At 37.1% G+C, this 22,989-nt stretch overlaps 1 protein-coding gene across 1 annotated transcript in view; it reads left to right on the top strand.

Annotated features, from left to right (window-relative positions):
• RNF217 (ring finger protein 217) overlaps positions 1-20,919 on the top strand; it is a 131,773-nt gene extending 110,854 nt beyond the window's left edge. The window contains exons 4-6 of the mRNA XM_082856108.1: positions 9,817-10,018; positions 14,672-14,743; positions 16,145-20,919. Of these exons, the coding sequence (XP_082712234.1) occupies positions 9,817-10,018; positions 14,672-14,743; positions 16,145-16,218 (348 nt within the window). The 3' untranslated portion in view covers positions 16,219-20,919. The remainder of the gene's footprint in view (positions 1-9,816; positions 10,019-14,671; positions 14,744-16,144) is intronic.
• Positions 20,920-22,989: the final 2,070 nt, after the last annotated feature.

Here is a 22,989-nt window from a genome sequence, read left to right as displayed (position 1 = left end):
ATAGTCTGAAGTCAGGGAGCCTGATTCCTCCAGCTCCGTTTTTCGTTCTCAAGATTGCTTTGGCTATTTGGGGTCTTTTGTGTTTCCATACAAATTGTGAAATTTTTTGTTCTAGTTCTGTGAAAAATGCCAGTGGTAGTTTGATAGGGATTGCACTGAATCTGTTGATTTCTTTGGGTAGTAGAGTCATTTTCACAATGTTGATTCTTCCAATCCAAGAACATGGTATAACTCTCCATCTATTTGTATCATCTTTAATTTCTTTCATCAGTGTCTTATAATTTTCTGCATACAGGTCTTTCGTCTCCTTAGGTAGGTTTATTCCTAGATATTTTATTCTTTTTGTTGCAGTGGTAAATGGGAGTGTTTTCTTGATTTCACTTTCAGATTTTTCATCATTAGTGTATAGGAATGTCAGAGATTTCTGTGCATTAATTTTGTATCCTGCTACTTTACCAAATTCATTGATTAGCTCTAGTAGTTTTCTGGTAGCATCTTTAGGATCCTCTATGTATAGTATCATGTCATCTGCAAACAGTGACAGCTTTACTTCTTCTTTTCCGATTTGGATTCCTTTTATTTCCTTTTCTTCTCTGATTACTGTGGCTAAAACTTCCAAAACTATGTTGAATAAGAGTGGTGAGAGTGGGCAACCTTGTCTTGTTCCTGATCTTAGTGGAAATGCTTTCAGTTTTTCACCATTGAGGACGATGTTGGCTGAGGCTGTCATATATGGCCTTTATTATGTTGAGGAAGGTTCCCTCGATGCCTACTTTCTGCAGGGTTTTTATCATAAATGGGTGCTGAATTTTGTCGAAAGCTTTCTCTGCATCTATTGAGATGATCATATGGTTTTTCTCCTTCAATTTGTTAATATGGTGTATCACGTTGATTGATTTGCGTATATTGAAGAATCCTTGCATTCCTGGAATAATCCCCACTTGATCATGGTGTATGATCCTTTTAATGTGCTGTTGGATTCTGTTTGCTAGTATTTTGTTGAGGATTTTTGCATCTATGTTCATCAATCATATTGGCCTGCAGTTTTCTTTCTTTGTGACATCTTTGTCTGGTTTTGGTATCAGGGTGATGGTGGCCTGGTAGAATGAGGTTGGGAGTGTTCCTCCCTCTGCTATATTTTGGAAGAGTTTGAGAAGGATAGGTGTTAGCTCTTCTCTAAATGTTTGATAGAATTCGCCTGTGAAGCCATCTGGTCCTGGGCTTTTGTTTGTTGGAAGATTTTTAATCACAGTTTTAATTTCAGTGCTTGTGATTGGTCTGTTCATATTTTCTATTTCTTCCTGGTTCAGTCTTGGCAGGTTGTGCGTTTCTAAGAATTTGTCTTGTTTCTTCCAGGTTGTCCATATTATTGGCATAGAGTGGCTTGTAGTAATCTCTCATGATCTTTTGTATTTCTGCAGTGTCAGTTGTTACTTCTCCTTTTTCATTTCTAATTTTATTGATTTGAGTCTTCTCCCTTTTTTTCTTGATGAGTCTGGCTAATGGTTTATCAATTTTGTTTATCTTCTCAAAGAACCAGCTTTTAGTTTTATTGATCTTTGCTATTGTTTCCTTCATTTCTTTTTCATTTATTTCTGATCTGATTTCTTTCCTTCTGCTAACTTTGGGGGTTTTTTGTTCTTCTTTCTCTAATTGCTTTAGGTGCAAGGTTACGTTGTTTAGTCAAGATGTTTCCTGTTTCTTAAGGTAGGATTGTATTGCTATAAACTTCCTTCTTAGAACTGTTTTTGCCGCATCCCATAGGTTTTGGGTCGTCGTGTCTCCATTGTCATTTGTCTCTAGGTATTTTTTGATTTCCTTGTTGATTTCTTCAGTGACCACTTCGTTATTAAGTAGTGTATTGTTTAGCCTCCATGTGTTTGTATTTTTTACAGATCTTTTCCTGTAATTGATATCTAGTTTCATAGCATTGTGGTCGGAAAAGATACCTGATACAATTTCGATTTTCTTAAATTTACCAAGGCTTGATTTGTGACCCAAGATATGATCTATCCTGGAGAATGTTCCAAGAGCACTTGAGAAAAATGTGTATTCTGTTGTTTTTGGATGGAATGTCTTATACATATCAATTAAGTCCATCTTGTTTAATGTATCATTTAAAGCTTGTGTTTCCTTATTTATTTTCCTTTTGGATGATCTGTCCATTGGTGAAAGTGGGGTGTTAAAGTCCCCTACTATGAATGTGTTACTGTTGTTTTCCCCTTTTATGGCTGTTAGTATTTGCCTTATGTACTGAGGTGCTCCTATGTTGGGTGCATAAATATTTACAATTGTTATATCTTCTTCTTGGATTGGTCCCTTGATCATTATGTAGTGTCCTTCTTTGTCCCTTCTAATAGCCTTTATTTTAAAATCTATTTTGTCTGATATGAGAATTGCTACTCCAGCTTTCTTTTGGTTTCCATTTGCATGGAATATCTTTTTCCATCCCCTTACTTTCAGTCTGTATGTGTCTCTAGGTCTGAAGTGGGTCTCTTGTAGACAGCATATATGGGTCTTGTTTTTGTATCCATTCAGCCAATCTGTGTCTTTTGGTGGGAGCATTTAGTCCATTTACATTTAAGGTAATTATTGATATGTATGTTCCTATTCCCATTTTCTTAATTGTTTTGGGTTCATTATTGTAGGTCTTTCCTTCTCGTGTTTCTTGCCTAGAGAAGTTCCTTTAGCAGTTGCTGTAAAGCTGGTTTGGTGGTGCTGAACTCTCTCAGCTTTTGCTTGTCTGTAAAGGTTTTAATTTCTCCATCAAATCTGAATGCGATCCTTGCTGGGTAGAGTAATCTTGGTTGCAGGTTTTTCTCCTTCATCACTTTAAATATGTCCTGCCAGTCCCTTCTGGCTTGCAGAGTTTCTGCTGAAAGATCAGCTGTTAACCTTATGGGGATTCCCTTGTGTGTTATTTGTTGTTTTTCCCTTGCTGCTTTTAATATGCTTTCTTTGTATTTAATTTTTGACAGTTTGATTAATATGTGTCTTGGCGTATTTCTCCTTGGATTTATCCTGTATGGGATTCTCTGTGCTTCCTGGACTTGATTAACTATTTCCTTTCCCATATTGGGGAAGTTTTCAACTATAATCTCTTCAAATATTTTCTCAGTCCCTTTCTTTTTCTCTTCTTCTTCTGGAACCCCTATAATTTGAATGTTGGTGCGTTTAATGTTTTCCCAGAGGTCTCTGAGACTGTCCTCAGTTCTCTTCATTCTTTTCTTTATTCTGCTCTGCAGTAGTTATTTTATCTTCCAGGTCACTTATCCGTTCTGCTGCCTCAGTCATTCTGCTATTGATCCCATCTAGTGTGTTTTTAATTTTATTTATTGTGTTGTTCATCGTTGCTTGTTTCATCTTTAGTTCTTCTAGGTCCTTGTTAAATGTTTCTTGCATTTTGTCTATTGTATTTCCAAGATTTTGGATCATCTTTACTATCATTATTCTGAATTCTTTTTCAGGTAGACTGCCTATTTCCTCTTCATTTGTTAGGTCTGATGGGTTTTTATCTTGCTCCTTCATTTGCTGTGTGTTTTTCTTTCTTCTCATTTTGCTTACCTTACTGTGTTTGGGGTCTCCTTTTTGTAGGCTACAGGTTCGTAGTTCCTGTTTTTGGTGTCTGCCCCCAGTGGCTAAAGTTGGTTCAGTGGGCTGTGTAGGCTTCCTGGTGGAGGGGACTAGTGCCTGTGTTCTGGTGGATGAGGCTGGATCTTGTCTTTCTGGTGGGCAGGTCCACGTCTGGTGGTGTGTTTTGGGGTGTCTGTGGCCTTATTATGATTTTAGGCAGCCTCTCTGCTAATGGGTGGGGTTGTGTTCCTGTCTTTCTAGTTGTTTGGCATAGGATGTCCAGCACTGTAGCTTGCTGGTCGTTGAGTGAAGCTGGGTGCTGGTGTTGAGATGGAGATCTCTGGGAGATTTTCGCCGTTTGATATTATGTGGAGCTGGGAGGTCTCTTGTGGACCAGTGTCCTGAAGTTGGCTCTCCCACCTCAGAGGCACAGCACTGACTCCTGGCTGCAGCGCCAAGAGGCTTTCATCCACATGGCTCAGAATAAAAGGGAGAAAAAGTAGAAAGAAAGAAAGAAGGAAAGAAAGAGAGAGAGAAAGAAAGAAAGGAGGGAGGGAGGAGGGAAGGAAGGAAAGAAAGAAAGAAAGAAAGAAAGAAAGAAAGAAAGAAAGAAAGAAAGAAAGGAGATAAAATAAAATAAAGTAAGAAAATAAAATAAAGTTATTAAAATAAAAAATAATTATTAAGAAAAAAATTTTTAATAAAAGAAGAAAAAGAAAAAAAATGGACAGATAGAACCCTAGGACAAATGGTGGAAGCAAAGCTATACAGACAAAATCTCACACAGAAGCATACACATACACACTCACAAGAAGAGGAAAAGGTGAAAAAATTATAAATCTTGCTCTCAAAGTCCACCTCCTTAATTTGGGATGATTGTTGTCTATTCATGTATTCCACAGATGCAGGTACATCAAGTTGATTGTGGAGCTTTAATCCGCTGCTTCTGAGGCTGCTGGGAGAGATTTCCCTTTCTCTTCTTTGTTCTCAGAGCTCCCAGGGGCTCAGCTTTGGATTTGGCCCCGCCTCTGCGTGTAGGTCGCCGGAGGGCGTCTGTTCTTGCTCAGACAGGACGGGGTTAAAGGAGCCGCTGATTCAGGGGCTCTGGCTCACTCAGGCTGGGGGGAGGGAGAGGCACAGAGCGCGGGGCGAGCCTGCAGCGGCAGAGGCCAACTGACGTTGCACCAGCCTGAGGCGCGCTGTGTGTTCTCCCAGGGAAGTTGTCCCTGGATCCCGGGACCCTGGCAGTGGCGAGCTGCACAGGCTCCCCGGAAGGGGGGTGTGGATAGTGACCTGCGCACACAGGCTTCTTGGTGGCGGCAGCAGCAGCCTTAGTGTCTCATGCCTGTCTGTGGGGTCTGCGCTGTTAGCCGCGGCTTGCGCCCGTCTCTGGAGCTCCTTTAAGCAGCGCTCTTAATCCCCTCTCCTCACGCACCAGGAAACAAAGAAGGAAGAAAAAGTCTCTTGCCTCTTCGGCAGGTCCAGACTTTTCCCCGGACTCCCTCCCGGCTAGCCATGGTGCACTAACCCCCTGTAGGCTGTGTTCATGCCGCCAACCCCAGTCCTCTCCCTGCGCTCCGACCGAAGCCGGAGCCTCAGCTCCCAGCCCCGCCGGCCCCGGCGGGTGAGCAGACGAGCCTCTCGGGCTGGTGAGTGCTGGTCGGCACCGATCCTCTGTGCGGGAATCTCCCTGCTTTGCCCTCCGCACCCCTGTTGCTGTGCTCTCCTCCGCGGTTCCGAAGCTTCCCCTGTCTGCCACCCGCAGTCTCCGCCCGCGAAGGGGCTTCTTAGTGCGTGGAAACATTTCCTGCTTCACAGCTCCCTCCCACTGGTGCAGGTCCCGTCCCTATTCTTTTGTCTCTGTTTATTCTTTTTTCTTTTGTCCTACCCAGGTACGTGGGGGGTTTCTTGCCTTTTGGGAGGTCTGAGGTCTTCTGCCAGCGTTCAGTAGGTGTTCTGTAGGAGTTGTTCCACGTGTAGATGTATTTCTGGTGTATCTGTGGGGAGGAAGGTGATCTTCGCGTCTTACTCTTCCGCCATCTTCCCCCTAAATGGTCTAGTTCTACTTTTTAAGATAATTTGTGGGCATTTTATTAAACTAAATGTAAACAACTTGAAGAGGGCAGATACATATATTGATTACTCTCTTATTACAGGTGTTGATATGTACTATAAATAATGTCATAGGCCCAAAAACGATCCGTGCTGTCATTTCTGTCTACCACTATGTGGAGTTAATATCAATCTCATATTAAAGAGATATCTAGCATATCCTGAACATTTTATCTCATGGCTCGTAAATGTAGAGCTATGTAAGCGACATTTAGTGCTTAAATATTCAACTCCTTACATATCAGCCATCCTTATTTGGTATAGATGGAGAGAAGAAACCCTGTTAGTGATAACAAATCATATGATGTTTGTGGCTTATGGGTAGTCAGTTTAATGGGTTAGAGATATCTCATTTGTCTTACTCTGTCTCCATCCCTTAAGTAAGAATTTTGTTGTTGTTGTTGCGGCACGCGGGCCTCTCACTGTTGTGGCCTCTCCCGTTGCGGAGCACAGGCTCCGGACGCGCAGGCTCAGCAGCCATGGCTCACGGGCCCAGCCGCTCCGCGGCATGTGGGATCTTCCCGGACCGGGGCATGAACCCACGTCCCCTGCATCGGCAGGCGGACTCTTAACCACTGCACCACCAGGGAAGCCCCAGAACAGAATTTTGATGCTGAATTACAGCCACTTGGGTGATTGGTATGTTTTTTAGCAGAGCTAATCTGATGAATGTTTTGAAGCTATAATTAAAACTTTTAAAGCTTCACTGAGAAATAAAATGGACTTTACATAAATGTAATTTAAACCTACTTTTTAAGGCTCTATGTTTTAAGAACAAAAATGGCATTGTCAAAGTGTGACCTTTAAAGATATATTCAGGGAAGTCGTTTATCATATGAAATTTATTAGCCTCTGGGTGTTAGGAGTTCAAAATTACAACTTGCTTCTTAGCAAATGTGAAAAGTAATGTCTTCTGTTACAAGTTAACTTGCATTATGTCAGTTCATTTCTCTTTTAGCATGAAGTTATAAAATAGTCATACATAATCAATATATATTTGCAATAGTATTAAAGGAAGCACTGTGTACTTGATAGTTGGAAATTATGAAACCATTTTCATGATTAAATCATCGACATTATGTGAGTAAAATATTCAAATTAATCTATAGAACTATATAATCCTGCAACATACAAGGTTCCTGTAGAGTATTGTCAGAACTTAGAATTTATCACTTCTTGTGCAGAAATATTTTTGGACTAACAGTATTTTAGTTGCCTGCTGTGTTTCAAATATTATTTTAGAAATGAGGAAAGACTGTTAAAAGAGGCTAAAAATTGCAGTCTTCACTATTTAAATGAAACAATAAGTGTATCATGTAAAGATTTTAGAACACAATGAAACAATATTACAAGCAGATATAAAATGACAGTAAAAATGATGTGTGAAATTTTGAGGCAAATGAACTGTCAGTGACAAGTTTAACTTATTAGAGCAAGTTTCTTGTCAGAAAAATTTTTGACATTATTTTAAAGGAAGAATGTGAACTGGCCCAGAGAGCGGCTAAAACAAGCAGAAAGACTCGAACATGACTCGTACAGAAGGGCAGACATGACTACTCTGTCAGTTAGCAAAGAATACAATTGACCCTCTGGTTTTATCTTAAAGTTTATAATAAGAGGCTGCTTAGCATAATAAAGAAACAGACAAGAATCAAAATACTTTCTCCATTCATTCAAGCAGATTACTTTTCTGAGCTCTGGTTATGAATAAGCATGCCAGTCTCATGGTGTGGTCATGAGGCTTAAAGGCGCTAAGCTAGGTACAGTGCTTGGCATTTAGTAGGCTCTAAACAAATATTAGTCCTTTTCCCTTTACAGGTCACATACAACACTATGCTATGTGGCCAGGAAATCTGTTAAGCTTTAATTACCTCCATATTAAGAGCAATTACAGTATACAGTCAAAAAGTTGAGCATATGATTAAGTAGCCTTTATTTTGGGTGCTCAGCTGCTGTCTCTGAACACGTTTTCTCCTAGTGCTCAGGTAGTTTAAAGGATGAGAAATAGTTCAAAGTTTCAGTAGGGCCTTAGCCTACCTCATTCCTTAATGCCATCTGCTGTGCTAAATGGATGTGGTCATAGGAATTTTTCTTCAGAATCATTCATAGAAACAGGTGCAATGGGGAGACTAAGGGAGAAATTACCAGGAAGCTAAAGAACTCAAACTGCAGAGACCTTCACCTGCTCAGGTCTCCTTAGGCCTTGTATCTAATTTGCATTTGTAATTTACATGCTTCTCCTTTAAGAGGGCCCCCCCAATTAGATAACCTTCAGGCCCAACAAAACCTGGGTCGACTCTCACTGGACTGTCAGGTAAAAGAATTCAACGTAATTGAAAAAGATGAGGTGGCCAATAGCAGAAAAAACAAATTTTGCTTCTACTGACCAAATATTGATTGGTAGTTACCCTTGACCACAGATGCTTATATGCCCTTAACCACAAGCTAGCCCTCACCTACCCAGGAAGGTACTCTAGTCTAGCATCAGCCTAAGAATCACCCAATTGAAGAAGTGAGAAAGGAGATCACCTGGCAATCAGGGAGTGTCAGTTGCATTGCCCTGGTATTTAGTTTCTCACATTTTTAGGTGGGTGAAGGGGAAGGGATAGATGGAACCAATATTATACTGATCTGACTCAATATGTGCCCCCAAAATGTTTTAGTCACTGTATGTATATTATCACATTTTTATTCTCATGTAAGTAATATCATCTAAATTGTAGCTTGGGAGATAAGAAGTAACCTCCGTACTTACCTGTAACTTGACAGCAACAACAGAGGGAGGTGCTTAGTTGCACAGGTAGCATTGTATACACAGTCCTGTACAAGCATTTGCAAATGAAATTAGAGCTGGAAACTAAAATGGTACTGCAAATACACTTACACCTGCTATCATTTCCTTCCACAACAGGATTTCTTTTCCTTGACATTTATTTACAAAAATTTTACATAATCCTTTCTTTTAAGGAATCCTCTTCATCTCTTCTTATTCCCCAAGCCACCTCGTTCTTGCTGATCATAGCATCAACAAAACATACCTTCACAGCATTTTTTTAATTTGAATTTTATTAATTTTTTTATACAGCAGGTTCTTATTAGTTATCTATTTTATACATACTAGGGTATATATGTCCATCCCAATCTCCCAATTCATGCGACCACCACCACCAACCACCCCCCCCGGCTTTCCCCCCTTGGTGTCCATACGTTTGTTCTCTACATCTGTGTCTCTATTTCTGCCTTGCAAACTGGTTCACCTGTACTATTTTTTATAGATTCCACATATATGCATTAATATATGATATTTGTTTTTCTCTTTCTGACTTACTTCACTCTGTATGACAGTCTCTAGGTCCATCCATGTCTCTACAAATGACCCAATTTTGTTCCTTTTTTATGGCTGAGTAATATTCCATTTTGTATATGTACCACAAGTTCTTTGTCCATTTGTCTGTCAATGGGCATTTAGGTTGCTTCCATGACCTGGCTGTTGTAAATAGTGCTGCAATGAAGATTGGGGTGCATGTGTCTTTTTGAATTATGGTTTTTTCTGGGTATATGCCCAGGAGTGGGATTGCTGGGTCGTATGGTAGTTCTATTTTTAGTTTTTTAAGGAACCTCCATACTGTTCTCCATAGTGGCTGTATCAATTTACATTCCCACCAACAGTGCAGGAGGGTTCCCTTTTCTCCACACCCTCTCCAGCATTTGTTGTTTGTAGATTTTCTGATGATGCCCATTCTAACTGGTGTGAGGTGATACCTCCTTGTAGTTTTGATTTGCATTTCTCACCTTCACAGCATTTTAAATTGCCTCCTAATCATTGAGTTCGATACATGTCTGGAAAGATAAGTGAGTTTTCTTTGGGATGTGTTTGTTTATATCTGTATTATTCAAAATAAGTCAACAGCTTGAGCACCTGAAATGTTATTGAGCTTTACACATGTTTAAAATGTTTGATACAAAGGTGGCCTGGGAGAGCATGATAATAAGCAAACTTACAGCCTCAGGAATGCTTTGTAAGGCTTTTATTTTGGTGAAACTAGTAACTGTTATTCCATACATTTGCCAGGTTCTACTTTATAAAAAATTTAGTAACCTTTTTTTTCTTTCGCTCTTTCGCTGGTACAGATCCACATCCAGAGAACGGAAGGGTGTGACCATATGACCTGTTCACAATGTAACACTAATTTTTGTTATCGATGTGGGGAGAGATACCGCCAGCTCCGTTTCTTTGGAGACCACACATCAAACCTCAGTATATTTGGATGCAAATACCGCTACCTCCCAGAGAGACCTCATCTAAGGAGACTAGTGCGAGGGTCAGTCTGTGGTGAGTGTCTGACGTGACTTATACAATCTTCCCCAGGAGGGAAGCAGTGATGATGATAGAACTTAGGAATGTAATAGAATAGCCATGACAAATCTCAGCACCTGCCAGGTATTCTAGTAGAGCCTTTAGCTCAAAATAGGAGGAAGAATGTTTTCTCTCCCTTTGAGTTTAAAATAAAAAACTTGTTTGTTAGCAGGGCACTGCTTACATGAGCAAGCAGATTTTGTTCAAAAAACAAATAATTTATTACACTGCAGAAATATGAAGTCATTAGTCTTCTGAAAGCCTATTGTAAGCCACTTGATGAAAGGGGACAATGTCACATTTCTTTTGTAGTGACAGTACCTAGCAGTGGGTCTTAGGCATATCCTCTATTCATCCATGGAAGACAAACAGTGCAATTTTAAAAATCCCTATGTTTCAGAGTCTTGTAATGGAGTTCCATTGTACCTATATAGTTGATAAGCCATTGTATGTATTTGTATGTATTTTCTGTTGTATTAGTAGTTAATATTAATAGCTAACAGTTAATTAAATGAGCATCAAATGCCCTCATGCATACAAACCCAAGTTTAAATATCCAAGTGCAGTGCTTTTATGGATTGAATTTTTTACCCCTTTCTTCGTCCTCAACAACACACAGTCTCATATACAAATATGCAAAGATAAACACGGATTCCTGCTCTGGCCTAGTGTCACCACCTCTGAGTGATGCAGTGTTCTTCTGGCCTAATAGTTCTTCCAATGGCTCCCTACTCCTCTGGAATATACCTACTGTGAGATTTCTTTCTTTTTCATCATGCAGAACTCCATTATTTCTTTCTCTGGCAGTCTTTCTCATGTATACACAATGCTTTTTAACATTGTCTACGTTTCTTGCTTTCTACTTACTTGTGCCTGGTTACTTTGTGAGACTATCTTTATATCACTCTTTAGCCCTCCATCACTTCATTACTGTTGTAAACCGCTGTCCTCGCTAGAATCATGTCAGGCTAATCAGAACAAAGCTGATGGTAATAATATCCTTCTGTCAGGTAAACAATAGAACATATATTTTAAATTTCATTTTATCACGGGGAAACCAGTGCCATCATTTTCTAAAATCTTATATGATATCTATAAAAACACCCTTACTGAGCTTTAATTAAACATAATTTCCCACAACCAACAGCATTCAATATAGTCAAGATTGGTTTTAATGATTTTCAGTGCTTTTCTGTTTAGTTGCTTATAACGGTATATATTACATTTATATAACCAATATATACTTACTAGTTAAACAGACTTTAGAGGGATAGCTAGGGAATCTAACCACTATTTATAACAATATTACCATGAGAAAACTAACTGCAAAATTAAGTTTTGAGCTGTAACCTATTTGTAAGTCTGTATGTACAGAAAGCAACCTAAAAACCAAAATCCTTACATTTCCTGCACTGTTAGTCCTTTCCTTTCCTACTTCAATGCCATTTTGTGGCAAAGTGTTTCCTTTCATTTTTGTTTTAAATAATCTTTGATTTGACCATGCTTTTTTTTTTCCTTTTCGTTTTTCTGTTTAGTCATTCTTAAATAAGGAAAGTCATTTCCTGCCCTATTTGTTCAATAATATTTTGGGTGCATTCTCTTTGAGTCCTTTCACCATTTGCCTAGATGCCACTAGAATTCTCTTTCCAGGTCATAAAATAGAGTCAAGATATTTAACAGCCTGTAGAATGGACAGCCCATAAACATTGTCAGCAGGGAAATATTTTCTTTGTACAGTCTTCTCTGTTTTTATTTTTAATTTTATGGTCAGCTTTCTATAAATGGTTTTCTTTTGGGCCCATTTTCTTTTCTGTGTATGTGTGTGTACTCGTGTGTGTCAGGATGAACCTGACAAAGGAGGGAGCAGCTGGCCCTATGATAAGCTCTCCCTCCTACACATATTTTTGCACCTCCAGCACAGCCACCTCGAACTGCTGTTGGACCATCACTCCAAGTATAGCAGGGAAATGTGGACTTTTTTCCTATGGACAAACAAGGAAAAAATACAATAATTCATGTTACCCATTACATTTTACAAAATCAGACAGAATGATTTTATAAGCAATGTTTTTAAATAAAAAGAGCAATTTAATTTCAAACATCTCATCCCTACAAAAGGTAGGAAAAGGTGTTACTCTGTAAGTCCCAAGGTTACCTTCTCCCTGCCATGGAAGAGAGTAGATGGATGACAGCAAAGCCCTCCTGCCCTCCATCCTTGCATGATGGAACCCAGTTTGCTCCTCAGTTTGGGACCACAGCCTGCAGATGTCCTTGGACAGACAGAGAAAGGGCCTGCCCTCCTCTCACAGCTGGAGGTTGGAAAACAAGGATGGTCATGTGACCATCTGCCCAGCCACAGATCAGAGGTTCTGCCTCTAGAGAATAAGGGAGAACAGCGATTTGAGGGTAAATTAGCAGCCTCTGACATGCACGTATCTCCCTGGTAGGGAGTAGGTAGGTTATTCAGTGAATGGTGTTGGGAATAAAAGTGACAGAAAGAATGCTTTGTTCTCATATAATTCCATACAAATATTGAAAATATTACATTAAAACATATAATAATAAAGAACATACAGGTCCTTAACTGATTTCTAGTTGGCAAATAATTTATATGAACAAAAGCAATGGAGGCCCCCCCTCCAAAAATAAATATCACAATTTTCAAAAAGAAAAGAAGTCTGGAACCAGAATTGAAGAAATACAGATAGCCAATAAACATGTTTTAAAAGATTCAGTGTTATTAGTAGTCAGAGAAATGTAAAAAAATGAAATTTTTTTCTGGATATTGATTAGCAAATATTTTGTCGAGTTAATACTCTATGCTGGACATCCATACTCTATTGAACGAACTGGAAATTTTGTGCAATTCTTTTACAAAGAAATTTGATAATAATGTGAAGGATATTTTAAAACATGATAAAACATCTAGGTTGACAATGGTTTATTTGCAAGTATAATTTTAAATAGCAGAAAAGGGAACAAAAAATAAATACTAAAATATTTAAATAAGCTAGAATATATGGATATAATAGAATACTATTTCAACTATTGAGAATGGTATTTTAAAAGAATTATTATTGATCTAGGAATTAGAGAATCGGTGCTTAAATGTCCTCAAGACAGTTTCAAAGGTAGACTTAACATGTACTGAACATTGATTGCATGATTTTAATAAGTTTATTACTTCCCAAAGAGAAAGAGCACATATCTGGTTATTTGAGTTCTGTGATATTTGAAAATAAAAAAAAAAATAGTGCTGTTACTTTGCAGTCATGTTTCATCACTATTATGAAAATATATTGATAATTACTTTAAAAGGAAACATGAATGAGCACACTGAGCTACATGTGTAGGAAAAAACCAGATTCTTTTACAATATGCAAATCAATATAGTATAAACTCAAGTGTAGCTTTAAGAATGTACAAAATGTATTGTTCAATGCGATTTAGTATTACTTGATTGATTCTGTCATTGGTGAAAAATGTAAGTAAACCCCATGGTTAGACATTGTGTCAATTGAATGGCAGTTTTTTCAAAATTAGATGTTAAAAACTGTATTTTTTAATCTATGTTTTTTCTGTGGTTCCAAAGCCCCTTTCTTAAGAATAAAGAAGTTAATATTTTTCTGACAAATTTCCAACAGATGGCTGCATTATGTTTCTGTTTTTTAATGTCATTGGTTATTCCAAATTACTGTCCTTATTTATAGAATGGTGTTGCTGCTTTATTTTCAACAGCTAAGGGAGTCTACTGCAAAGTCCCTCCATTCCTTCCTCTTCTCTTGTTGTGTTTGGGTTGTACAGCTATTGCTGTCACATGTCTTAAGATCAAGATTACTATGTAATGACAAGATATTAACTACTAGCCTCTATTTTTGTGCTAGTGCCTTTTAACGCTAGTAGGATTCCAGTTGTGAATTCTGTGCTATAACTAGAGTTTATTGTAATCACTGCTCAGTTATTCATTTAGAAAAAAAAGTGCTGGTTGATGCCATTTGGCATCCTTATAAGTGCTTCCTTTCTAAGTTTGTTAAAATGATTCATTTGAAAAACCTTCAATATATTGTATGTTTATTGGGAATTTTTTCTAACAATGGTATTCAAACATCCCATTTGTAATTCAGTGTATTAGGTGTTCATATAGTTAGTTTATTTTGGACCCAGGAAAGAAATAAATCACATTTTCAGATGTGGACTTGGGCACAGCCCTCTGTAGCACCTACTAGCTCTCCATTTTGTGAGCTAATTAGATTTCCTCCTGCCAGCTCAGAATGTCACTCCTTTCTTAATCTTTCAGAATTTAAAAAATTTAAAATGGAAGAGCTCTAAAGGAAAAACACAAAGATGAATGGTCCTGGTGGAATAAAGTGAACCAGTAGTTTTGGTATTTTCTTGCTTGTAAAGGATGATTTATGTGATGTATGACACGTGTGCCCAGGACTTGAGTGAAGTTACTGAACTTACATATGTGTATTTGTTCTACACCTGATACATTTCCTTAGAGAAATATTGCCTTAATTTTAATGAATCCTTAAAAAATAACATACATTGTGATATTAAAAAGCATTGCTGAAATTGTTTTTAGTTTTAGTTTAAGACTCTCTAAATGGTTTGCCTTTTGTTTTCCAGCTGGAAAATTATTCATTGCACCTCTAATTCTGGTCTTGGGATTAGCACTAGGGGCCATAGCAGTTGTAATCGGTAAGAAATACTTAATGTATCTGAGATGAGAATTCTGTGAGTGCCACAGAGAGCATATGAGTGTAAATGTAATAGTGAGTCAGTGTTAAGTGTAGATGGTACCTGTTCCATGCTTGCTCGAAATAAGCAATCAGCACATGATTTATAGATTCAGAGGAGCGTGTTTCGTACAGGGTGTATTTGTGTGACACTTTCTCAGTCCATGAACACTTTGATTCATGTTTCTTATAAAGCATTATTAGTCCCCTTTTAATACAAAAGTTAATGTAACTAGTATCTTAGCAAAAGATTCCAGTAGACGAGAACCCAGATTTTCCAATTCTGAGTTCAGGTTGGAACATTGAAGAAAAGAGGCTCTGTTACACCTTTGGGTCTTCGGTTAGTTCTAGTAAAAGGGTTCCCTGGGTCAAAAAGATGCTTTTGATGTGGATAGGAACACGTACCCAGCATATACTTGAGCACTAACAAATAGAAAATGTATCAGTGATAAATATAGTTTTATTCATACAAGTATATTAAAATATGTATTTTCGAGCACTGGTTCTCAGACTCTGGAGTGCTTCATAAGAACCTTGAGGGTTGGTTAAAAAACAGGTTCCTGGTTCCTACTCACAGTTTCTGATTCAGTGTAGGGGCCTAGTTCTAAAAAGTTAGGTGATGCTGATGCAGACAGTCCAAGGATCCCACTTTGAGAACCATTGCTGTAGAGGATTTAAAATTAAACACTAGAGCTAAAGGCTGCTTTGATGATTGTTCCACGTAGTAGATGGGATTTCTCTTTTTTCCTAAGTAAATTGATTTTTATATGTAAAGTTCTGTTTAGCAAGTAATTTGCATGTGCAGGACAGATAGAATTATAAGGTAACTAACATTTAAGTTCTTACGGTGAATGAGGCTTTATGAAGTAAATACTATTATTATCTGCATTTTACAGTTGAGGAAATTAAGGCTTTACTAGGTAGGACCTCACAAGTGGTAGAACTGGGAATCAAAGCTGACATTTGCTCCACTGCCCATTTTCTTAAGTAACATGCTATATGGCCTGAAACCGAAGCATGAATATCAGTGTGCAAGTGATATGACTAGGGATAATAAAGAAGATTTAATTAAGTTTTGATACTTTGATGAAAAACATTCATATCCAAACTGGTGTCACAGACTTCATTAAAAGGGGGAGAAGGAGCTGAAGAAAAATAATAAAGAATGAAATCTTGAAGAACTAAGTACATTTCATAGCATAGGTATCTTCCCTCTTTTCATTTTCATGTATTACTAAATAATGATTATTTATAAATAGCTTGCAAAATAAAAATTTGAAAATAGAAAATTTTCAGATCTATAATACTAGAAGCCTGTCCTCTTAATTAGCTTTAATCTTTTTTTTTTTTTTTTAATCCCCAGGTTTATTTGTATTTCCTATCTATTGCCTTTGTAAAAAACAGAGAAAACGATCACGGACAGGAATGCACTGGTAAATGCAGATGATTTCATCTGACTACGCTGGTCCGGGTAGGAGCTACACAGAATTATACACCTGTCTGAGGGTCACTTCTTGAAAACTGCCAAGAGGACCCTTTTGCCATCTCTTCTCCTGTGTTCTGTGCAGGCCACAATGCCTCTAGCTCCGGTGCATTCCCGACATGGTATCCTGTCCTTTCCTTATACAGATTGCTGCTTTTACAAAACGGTCACTTTCATAGACTATAAACATCTATATCATAACTCTGATCTTCTTAATGGTTCTTGGAAGAAAGTATTTTAATTAGAACCAGTTATCCTCAGAACTGTCTGAGCATGCATCTCCTGAGCATTGCTCGGACTGTCTTTGTACCTGAATCTCCCTCCATGCCCTCTTCTGAGACTTGGTGTGAATAACTGAAGGTCCCACCTGTACCAACAAGCAAGGCCACTTTTCAGAAGATGAAGGCTCACCATATGCACCAGTTTTCATCCGTGACCCAAGCAGTATAATTCCTTCATCCTTCAGATGCTATAATTGTTAAAAATCTCAATGCCCAAAAGGGAACTAATGAAACTAAACGAATGAGAAGAATCATAGTTACTGAAGTGTATATGTGTAGGGGTGTGAATGTGTGTGTATATACATATCTGTATTAAAACTAGGTCCAATACCTTGTACTTGTCAAGTTCCATGCCTACACTATTTTTCCACATTTTCATAGACATATTTAAAAATGATTGTTCCTTTGTGAGCATAATTTGGTAATGTACTGAATTAAAGTCAACGTACACAACAGGCTATTTTGATGTTGACCATTTCTATTTCTTTCTCTTTCTCCTTCTCTCTCTCTCTCTCTCTCTCTCTCTCTCTCTCACACACACACACACACACACACACACACACACAGAAATTTGTGCAGTGTCACCTCAAGGATTATCAAACTTTATAAACTGATAAAACTAATAGGCTGCTTCTAGGAAATTCTCAAGACCTGAACGTTCTGTCTTCTTTTTCAGATTTCTTATATATTGGCATACTTGCTTCACTCTATAATTAATTTAAATAAGTGTGCTGTAGAGAGAACTGCTGAGGCCTTTAAACATATCCCTATTCTGCTAATTTTTTAACCAACTTGTGATTACAATAATTATGCTTTAGGTTAAGCATATGATATTGTTTAAAACCCCACCCTCTCACCTCTCCTTTCCCTCTCTCTCTCTCTTTTACTCCTCAAGTTTTTCATAAAAACAAATACTGTTTTTGAAGGATTTTTCTTATGTTTATTGCTCAAATGCATAATAATGTGTTGGTATCTTCTTATGGAGGGGTGATTTAAAACAAAACTTTTTGTGTTCCTGGGTTTATCTAAAACATAAACTGCTTTTGGAGAAGGAAACAAAAAAAAATGAAAAAAATATTTTCAGGATGTTTTACCAAGCTGAGAAATCTTTAAAAATAAGGAAAGGACAAGTAACTAAACTGTGGTTTTTTTTTTTTTGTTTTCATCACGAATGTTCATCAGCAGAAGGGAATTAAAGACCTCTAAGAAGCTTAAAGTTTCCACTTGTCTCCAGATCCTTAACATTAGCTATTGGCGTAGATGTAGCATTTATTCTTCAACAACCTTTTCTGAATTGAAATAGATTATGTGATAAAACATGCATTAACATGGATAGTTTGTCTTGTTGGGCTCCAGAGTATAAGAACATCTATCATTCTTATTTGATCTGGAAAGTCTGTAATAGTGAAGTTTGCTTTCATGGATAACAAGCCAGCACTTCCATCCTTTTCTGAGTAACGCTCAGAAAAGCTATACTTTGGACTAGTCTATTTCCAGTTAGAGGAGGGTGTGCCATTTATGGCCTGGAATAGCATGTTTCTAAAGCATAACATGATACAAGAAGAATCTAGTTTCACAAATTCCTCTTTCCATTCATCCAACCATCTATCCATCCAACAAATATTTATTGAGTGCCTATTCTACTTGCTCTAGTATTAAAACTGAGAGAATGGGAATTTCTAGCCCTAAATCCGTGTAATTCTGTTATAAAAGTGCTTAATTTATGTAAATTGCCCTTTCCTAGACTTGGGTGTTAGTTTGACAATGTGTGAATATGATTAATTCTAAATCTAGTGGATGTGTTTATGTATGTGTATGTATATATACTTAGACATATACATAGCTGTATATGAATACATATATACCATCTAGCTAAATAATATACTCTCTGGTCCTGGATAATCTATTTTCTTAGGTTATTGTATCTGTTGTCTTTGGCCTACTCAGGGATTTTTATTCCTTTCTTTGAATAATTTATCTTTTGGAGATATTTTTATATTATTTGGAAATGTTCCAATTTTCCACTTACAGAGCGGCGTTTGTTATCAGTGAAGGCTCTTTCATCAGCACTCGCGATAGTGTGCATAGTGCTGCACAGGATTTTCATTTTTCTATTGCATAGATTTAAAAAAATTAACATATGCATTTTTCGCTTCCAAAGTTGGTATATATCAGGCCTTTCCCTGCTAGTGACTTAAAATAGTTATTTGTGAATTTTTTTGCTAAGTATCGTTAAGATCTTAAAAAGGGAGAAGAAAAATAAAAGATCATTTATATGTTAGTGCTAACTTGAAGGTAAAACAATCGCACCTTTTGGGGTAAATTCTAAAAACGACTTTAACAAAAGCAGCATGCGTGTAAGATGAATATCTTTTTATCCAAGGCTTGTCATTTTTTGATATGTTTTCATTGTAAATTTAATATATGCTCCTTTAAAAAAAATCAAACTATATTGAATTATAAAATACAACTTCCTCTGCTTTTCCCCACCCCTTATTTTCTAGGGGTAACCACTGTTAATAATTTGGTATGTGTCTTTCCAGATACTATCTATAAATATACAAATAAGTATGCGTGTGTGTGTGTGTATCTGTGTGTGTATTCATTTTGTATAAATAGAATAATAATATGCTTACTGTCCTGTGACTATTTTTCATTTTACTATGAATTGGTAGACATCTTTCCATAAGAGTTTAAATAGATGTACCTCATTCTTTTGTCAATTACTACATATTCCATTGTGGGGCTATACTTTATTTAATCAGTCTCCTATTGAATGAACATCAAGTTTGTTTTCACTTCTCTATTACAAAGCATTAGTGAAGATGCTTTACATATATTTTTGTCACTGTGTGAACATTTTCATAAGTTTTTAAATTCGGTTTTTATATTAGTAATAAAATTTTAATGCACTTTCAATGAATGAGATCATAGAGATAATATACTTAAGGCCCTTTTCTTGGAGAAAGACTTGTGTAAAAGTGCATAACTTTTAAAGAAAAGCATCTTTTGCAGGATAATTCCCCCCCCCATGCTTGATTAGCCAAATAAATATCTTGCCAACACTTAACAAAAGAAAATTCACCTTATTCCAATAAAAATAAAATGCAATGAGATGTCTATAAGATAATGTGAGAAAGATGCATTGACATTTGGATTGCCTAGTTTTAAAACTTGAGGGATTTACATGAAATAGCCAAAGTGATCATGTTTGTCACGTTTTTTAAAACACTCTCCATGTTCATGCATGTTGCTCCACAGAGGAACTTAATTATGCCGTTGTGAAAAGTAGGAAGCAACATGTTGGTGATTATGAATGACCACATTCTCCACAGAAAAATAATTTTGACTGTATGTGAGGTTTGGTGGTTTGTTGGGTTGCTCATAAACTTGGAATAACATGAAACCTTTATTTTACAATGAATCCCAGCATTTCCCTAAGAACTTCTGTATGTGAAGTTAAGAAAAGAGGGGTCAAACCTTTTGGCAAAAACAACATTCTGTTGCCACCAACCTTGATTTTATGATAAGTGCTATTGTATCCTAAAGGTAGAACAGACTGGAAAACAATCAAAGATAAATTAAACACTGGTCAGGTTACAACCTGGTACCTTTAATTGTACTTTCCTTGCTGTGATATCAGGGTTCAGTGGTGCCTGTCAGGAAATTCCCTGTCTTGTGTCACCCACCATCTCTTGAGTCCCAAGGCCACAGGTAGTCTTTATCTTTCAATCCTATCACCCAAATACATGGCCCATGGATCCCCTAAAGGACCTTCAAAATACTCTTCCAGTCCCCAAACAATGCAACCTCATTTTTCTACACTCCTTTGAGATTCTAACCAGCTCCTCTACACTGGAAAAGAGGAGGAGAGAAAGGAGTGGGTTAAAAACTCACTCAGGCACGTGCAAAGCACTAGCATTCCTTCCAGACCTTTGTCAGATTGAGTACACGTGCCACCAGATGGGTCTGCTTTCTCCCGTGTTAAACAATGCAGTTGTTTTTAACACTAGACTTTTATGAGCTCTGCTAAATTCATAATTATAAAAAGTTAGTGGCCTGAATAATATCCATTGGTAACTTCATTAAGTACCAAAATAAAAATTCATGGCAAATGCCATTTTATATGTGAATTTTATATGCAGGCTGCATATATGCCTTAATGTGAGTCTTCCCATTGGATCATATGCTTAACCTTTCATATTTGTGGCTGAAATCTATCCCAACTATTGAAAGTAATCTTTCCTGTGGTCAACTTTATTGTTTTGTGTTAATGCTTAGTATAAATATAGCCTTAAGATCCAATAATGCACTTTAAAATACTTGTGCCATTTAAGCAATTTGACAAAGTTGAGGAAACTAATTGCAGTATTTTGATGGAGACAGTAGAATAACAGTATTAGCAAATATACGTCACCTCTTTAAATTTGGCGGGGGGTGGGGGAGGGAGGGGGTGGGTGGAATCAAGCTGAAAATTTAAAACAAGTAAAACATACCTGGAAAAGATGTAGCCAAGTTTCTGAAATTATAGTAATCCTAGAAATTGGTATTAGGAGCTCAAACGTAGCAAGTAATTAATGCATGTTACCTAATAACCTAGTTGGAATGTTTGTTTAAAATATTAAGTTAGTTTCTACTGAAAGTTTTAGCAGCATTTTTATTTTTCATGAAATCTATAAAAGAAATTCCACTGATTAGTAACATAGTAAATCAAAACTACCATCAACAGCCAGTTTGAGCATATTTTGTTTTTCAAATCATTGTGTTTTAATTATGACATTTTCCTCCTCTGGAAAATAAGTTGCAAGTCCCATTTTAATATGAATATCTATAATTATTACTTTAATAAAACTGAAATAATTTTATAGAGGCATTAAACTATGGTCTGAACAAAATCAGAGTTCCAAATTTGGGGAGTATTCAAGATTGTGAAATGCTACCTTTTCAATGCAAACCTTTATAAGAGAAAGGCATTCCTTCGTAACTCTGGTTTAGAGGATGGAACTAATACTCATTTCATAGCCAACTGTTGAGTGGGGCTTTTATTGTACCTCACTGTTCTGAGGCTGGACTGTAGTCATTTTATCGAAATCCAAGAAGCAGAGAGTCACACAAGTGTGAGACTTGTAATTGTCTATTTGGGGCATTAGCTGAAGTCTTCATATATCACATACCTTACATTTTCTCATACATAGTGCCAATTTTAGCAGCATGTAATTATGCATATTATAAACTATATTCTTTTTTGACTAAAGAAGTGACTATTTTGAGAATAACAATATGGACTTAAAAGGCAATAAATTTAAAAGAAAACATAAAAAATTACTACTGCCTTTTTTTTTTTTGGCCACTTCCTTTTAGCTTATAAAAGAAATTTCATTAGGTATATTTACTTACTGCATTACTTAGATTACACAGACTTATTAGCATAGAAAAATTTTTTTTGTTTTTCAGATCTATCCCACATTTTTGTCACTCTGTTCCATCATATTAAATGACTTTCTTCCCTGCTTGTGAAGTGATACTCACATACTTCAACATCAAGTTTCTGTTTTCTTTTTAGATTTCCTGGTTATCTTGCTTTTTCCCTCTGCAGTCCCCTTCCCGTCTTGACGAAGTGTGGGATAAATTCTCTCACCATTAACTTCTTTGACTCAAATGAAATTCAAACTGAAAGGACTCCAGAATCTGGCCCTGGTAGTAAACATAATATACCTTGGCTTCTTTTATCTGTAAGTTAAAACATCTCAGGAATACTTGGAACACGTCCCTCTTCCTGATAGGAGTTGGAGAACACTGCCCAGCCCTCTGACAAGAAGTAAAATGAATGAGACGTTATTTGAATCAGAGAGCATAGAAATACTCTGAAACCAAGCTTCAGAAATTGTTTCATGAGTATTATAAGGTCAATACTGTGTTTGCCTATTAGTTGGACAGAAAGCACGTGTGGACATTGATCCAGTCTGACCCCAGATCATCCTTGATTCATCCAAAATGACCAGATGTGTGGTTTGGGGGTCTTTGTTTCAACAAGAAGTAGCACAGCTTGGACTTAGGGCTGGATTTATAATATATTGTCGCATTTGTACTTGACTGTGGATTCTTAGTTCTGGGAATGTTATTAGACTTCCTGATAATCTAAAGTGGATGGTATTACATGTAACTAATAGCAGCCCTGTTCTAGAGAAACCATGCATCATTTGCCAATGTTCAACTTTTTCATTGATATGATTTAGATGTAAGCCACACTCAAGATATATTTAGCATAGGTTTATTACATGATATGGAAAAATTCAAGGGATAGTCAAACTTGGGTGTTAAAAATCCCCTCAAATTGCTGAGATGATGTTACTTCAGATTTTTCCTTGTAGCTGGCAGACCACATCGGTCATCAGTTCCCTGTAAAGTTAGGTGTTCACTTCATGCCCCAGCTGGAGAAATCAT

Source organism: Leucopleurus acutus (assembly GCF_964270905.1).
Source record: "Leucopleurus acutus genome assembly, chromosome: 15".
Classification (NCBI taxonomy): Eukaryota; Metazoa; Chordata; class Mammalia; order Artiodactyla; family Delphinidae; genus Leucopleurus; species Leucopleurus acutus.
The sequence above is the reverse complement of the archived record's forward strand: the minus strand, read 5'-3'. Positions and strand labels throughout refer to the sequence as shown.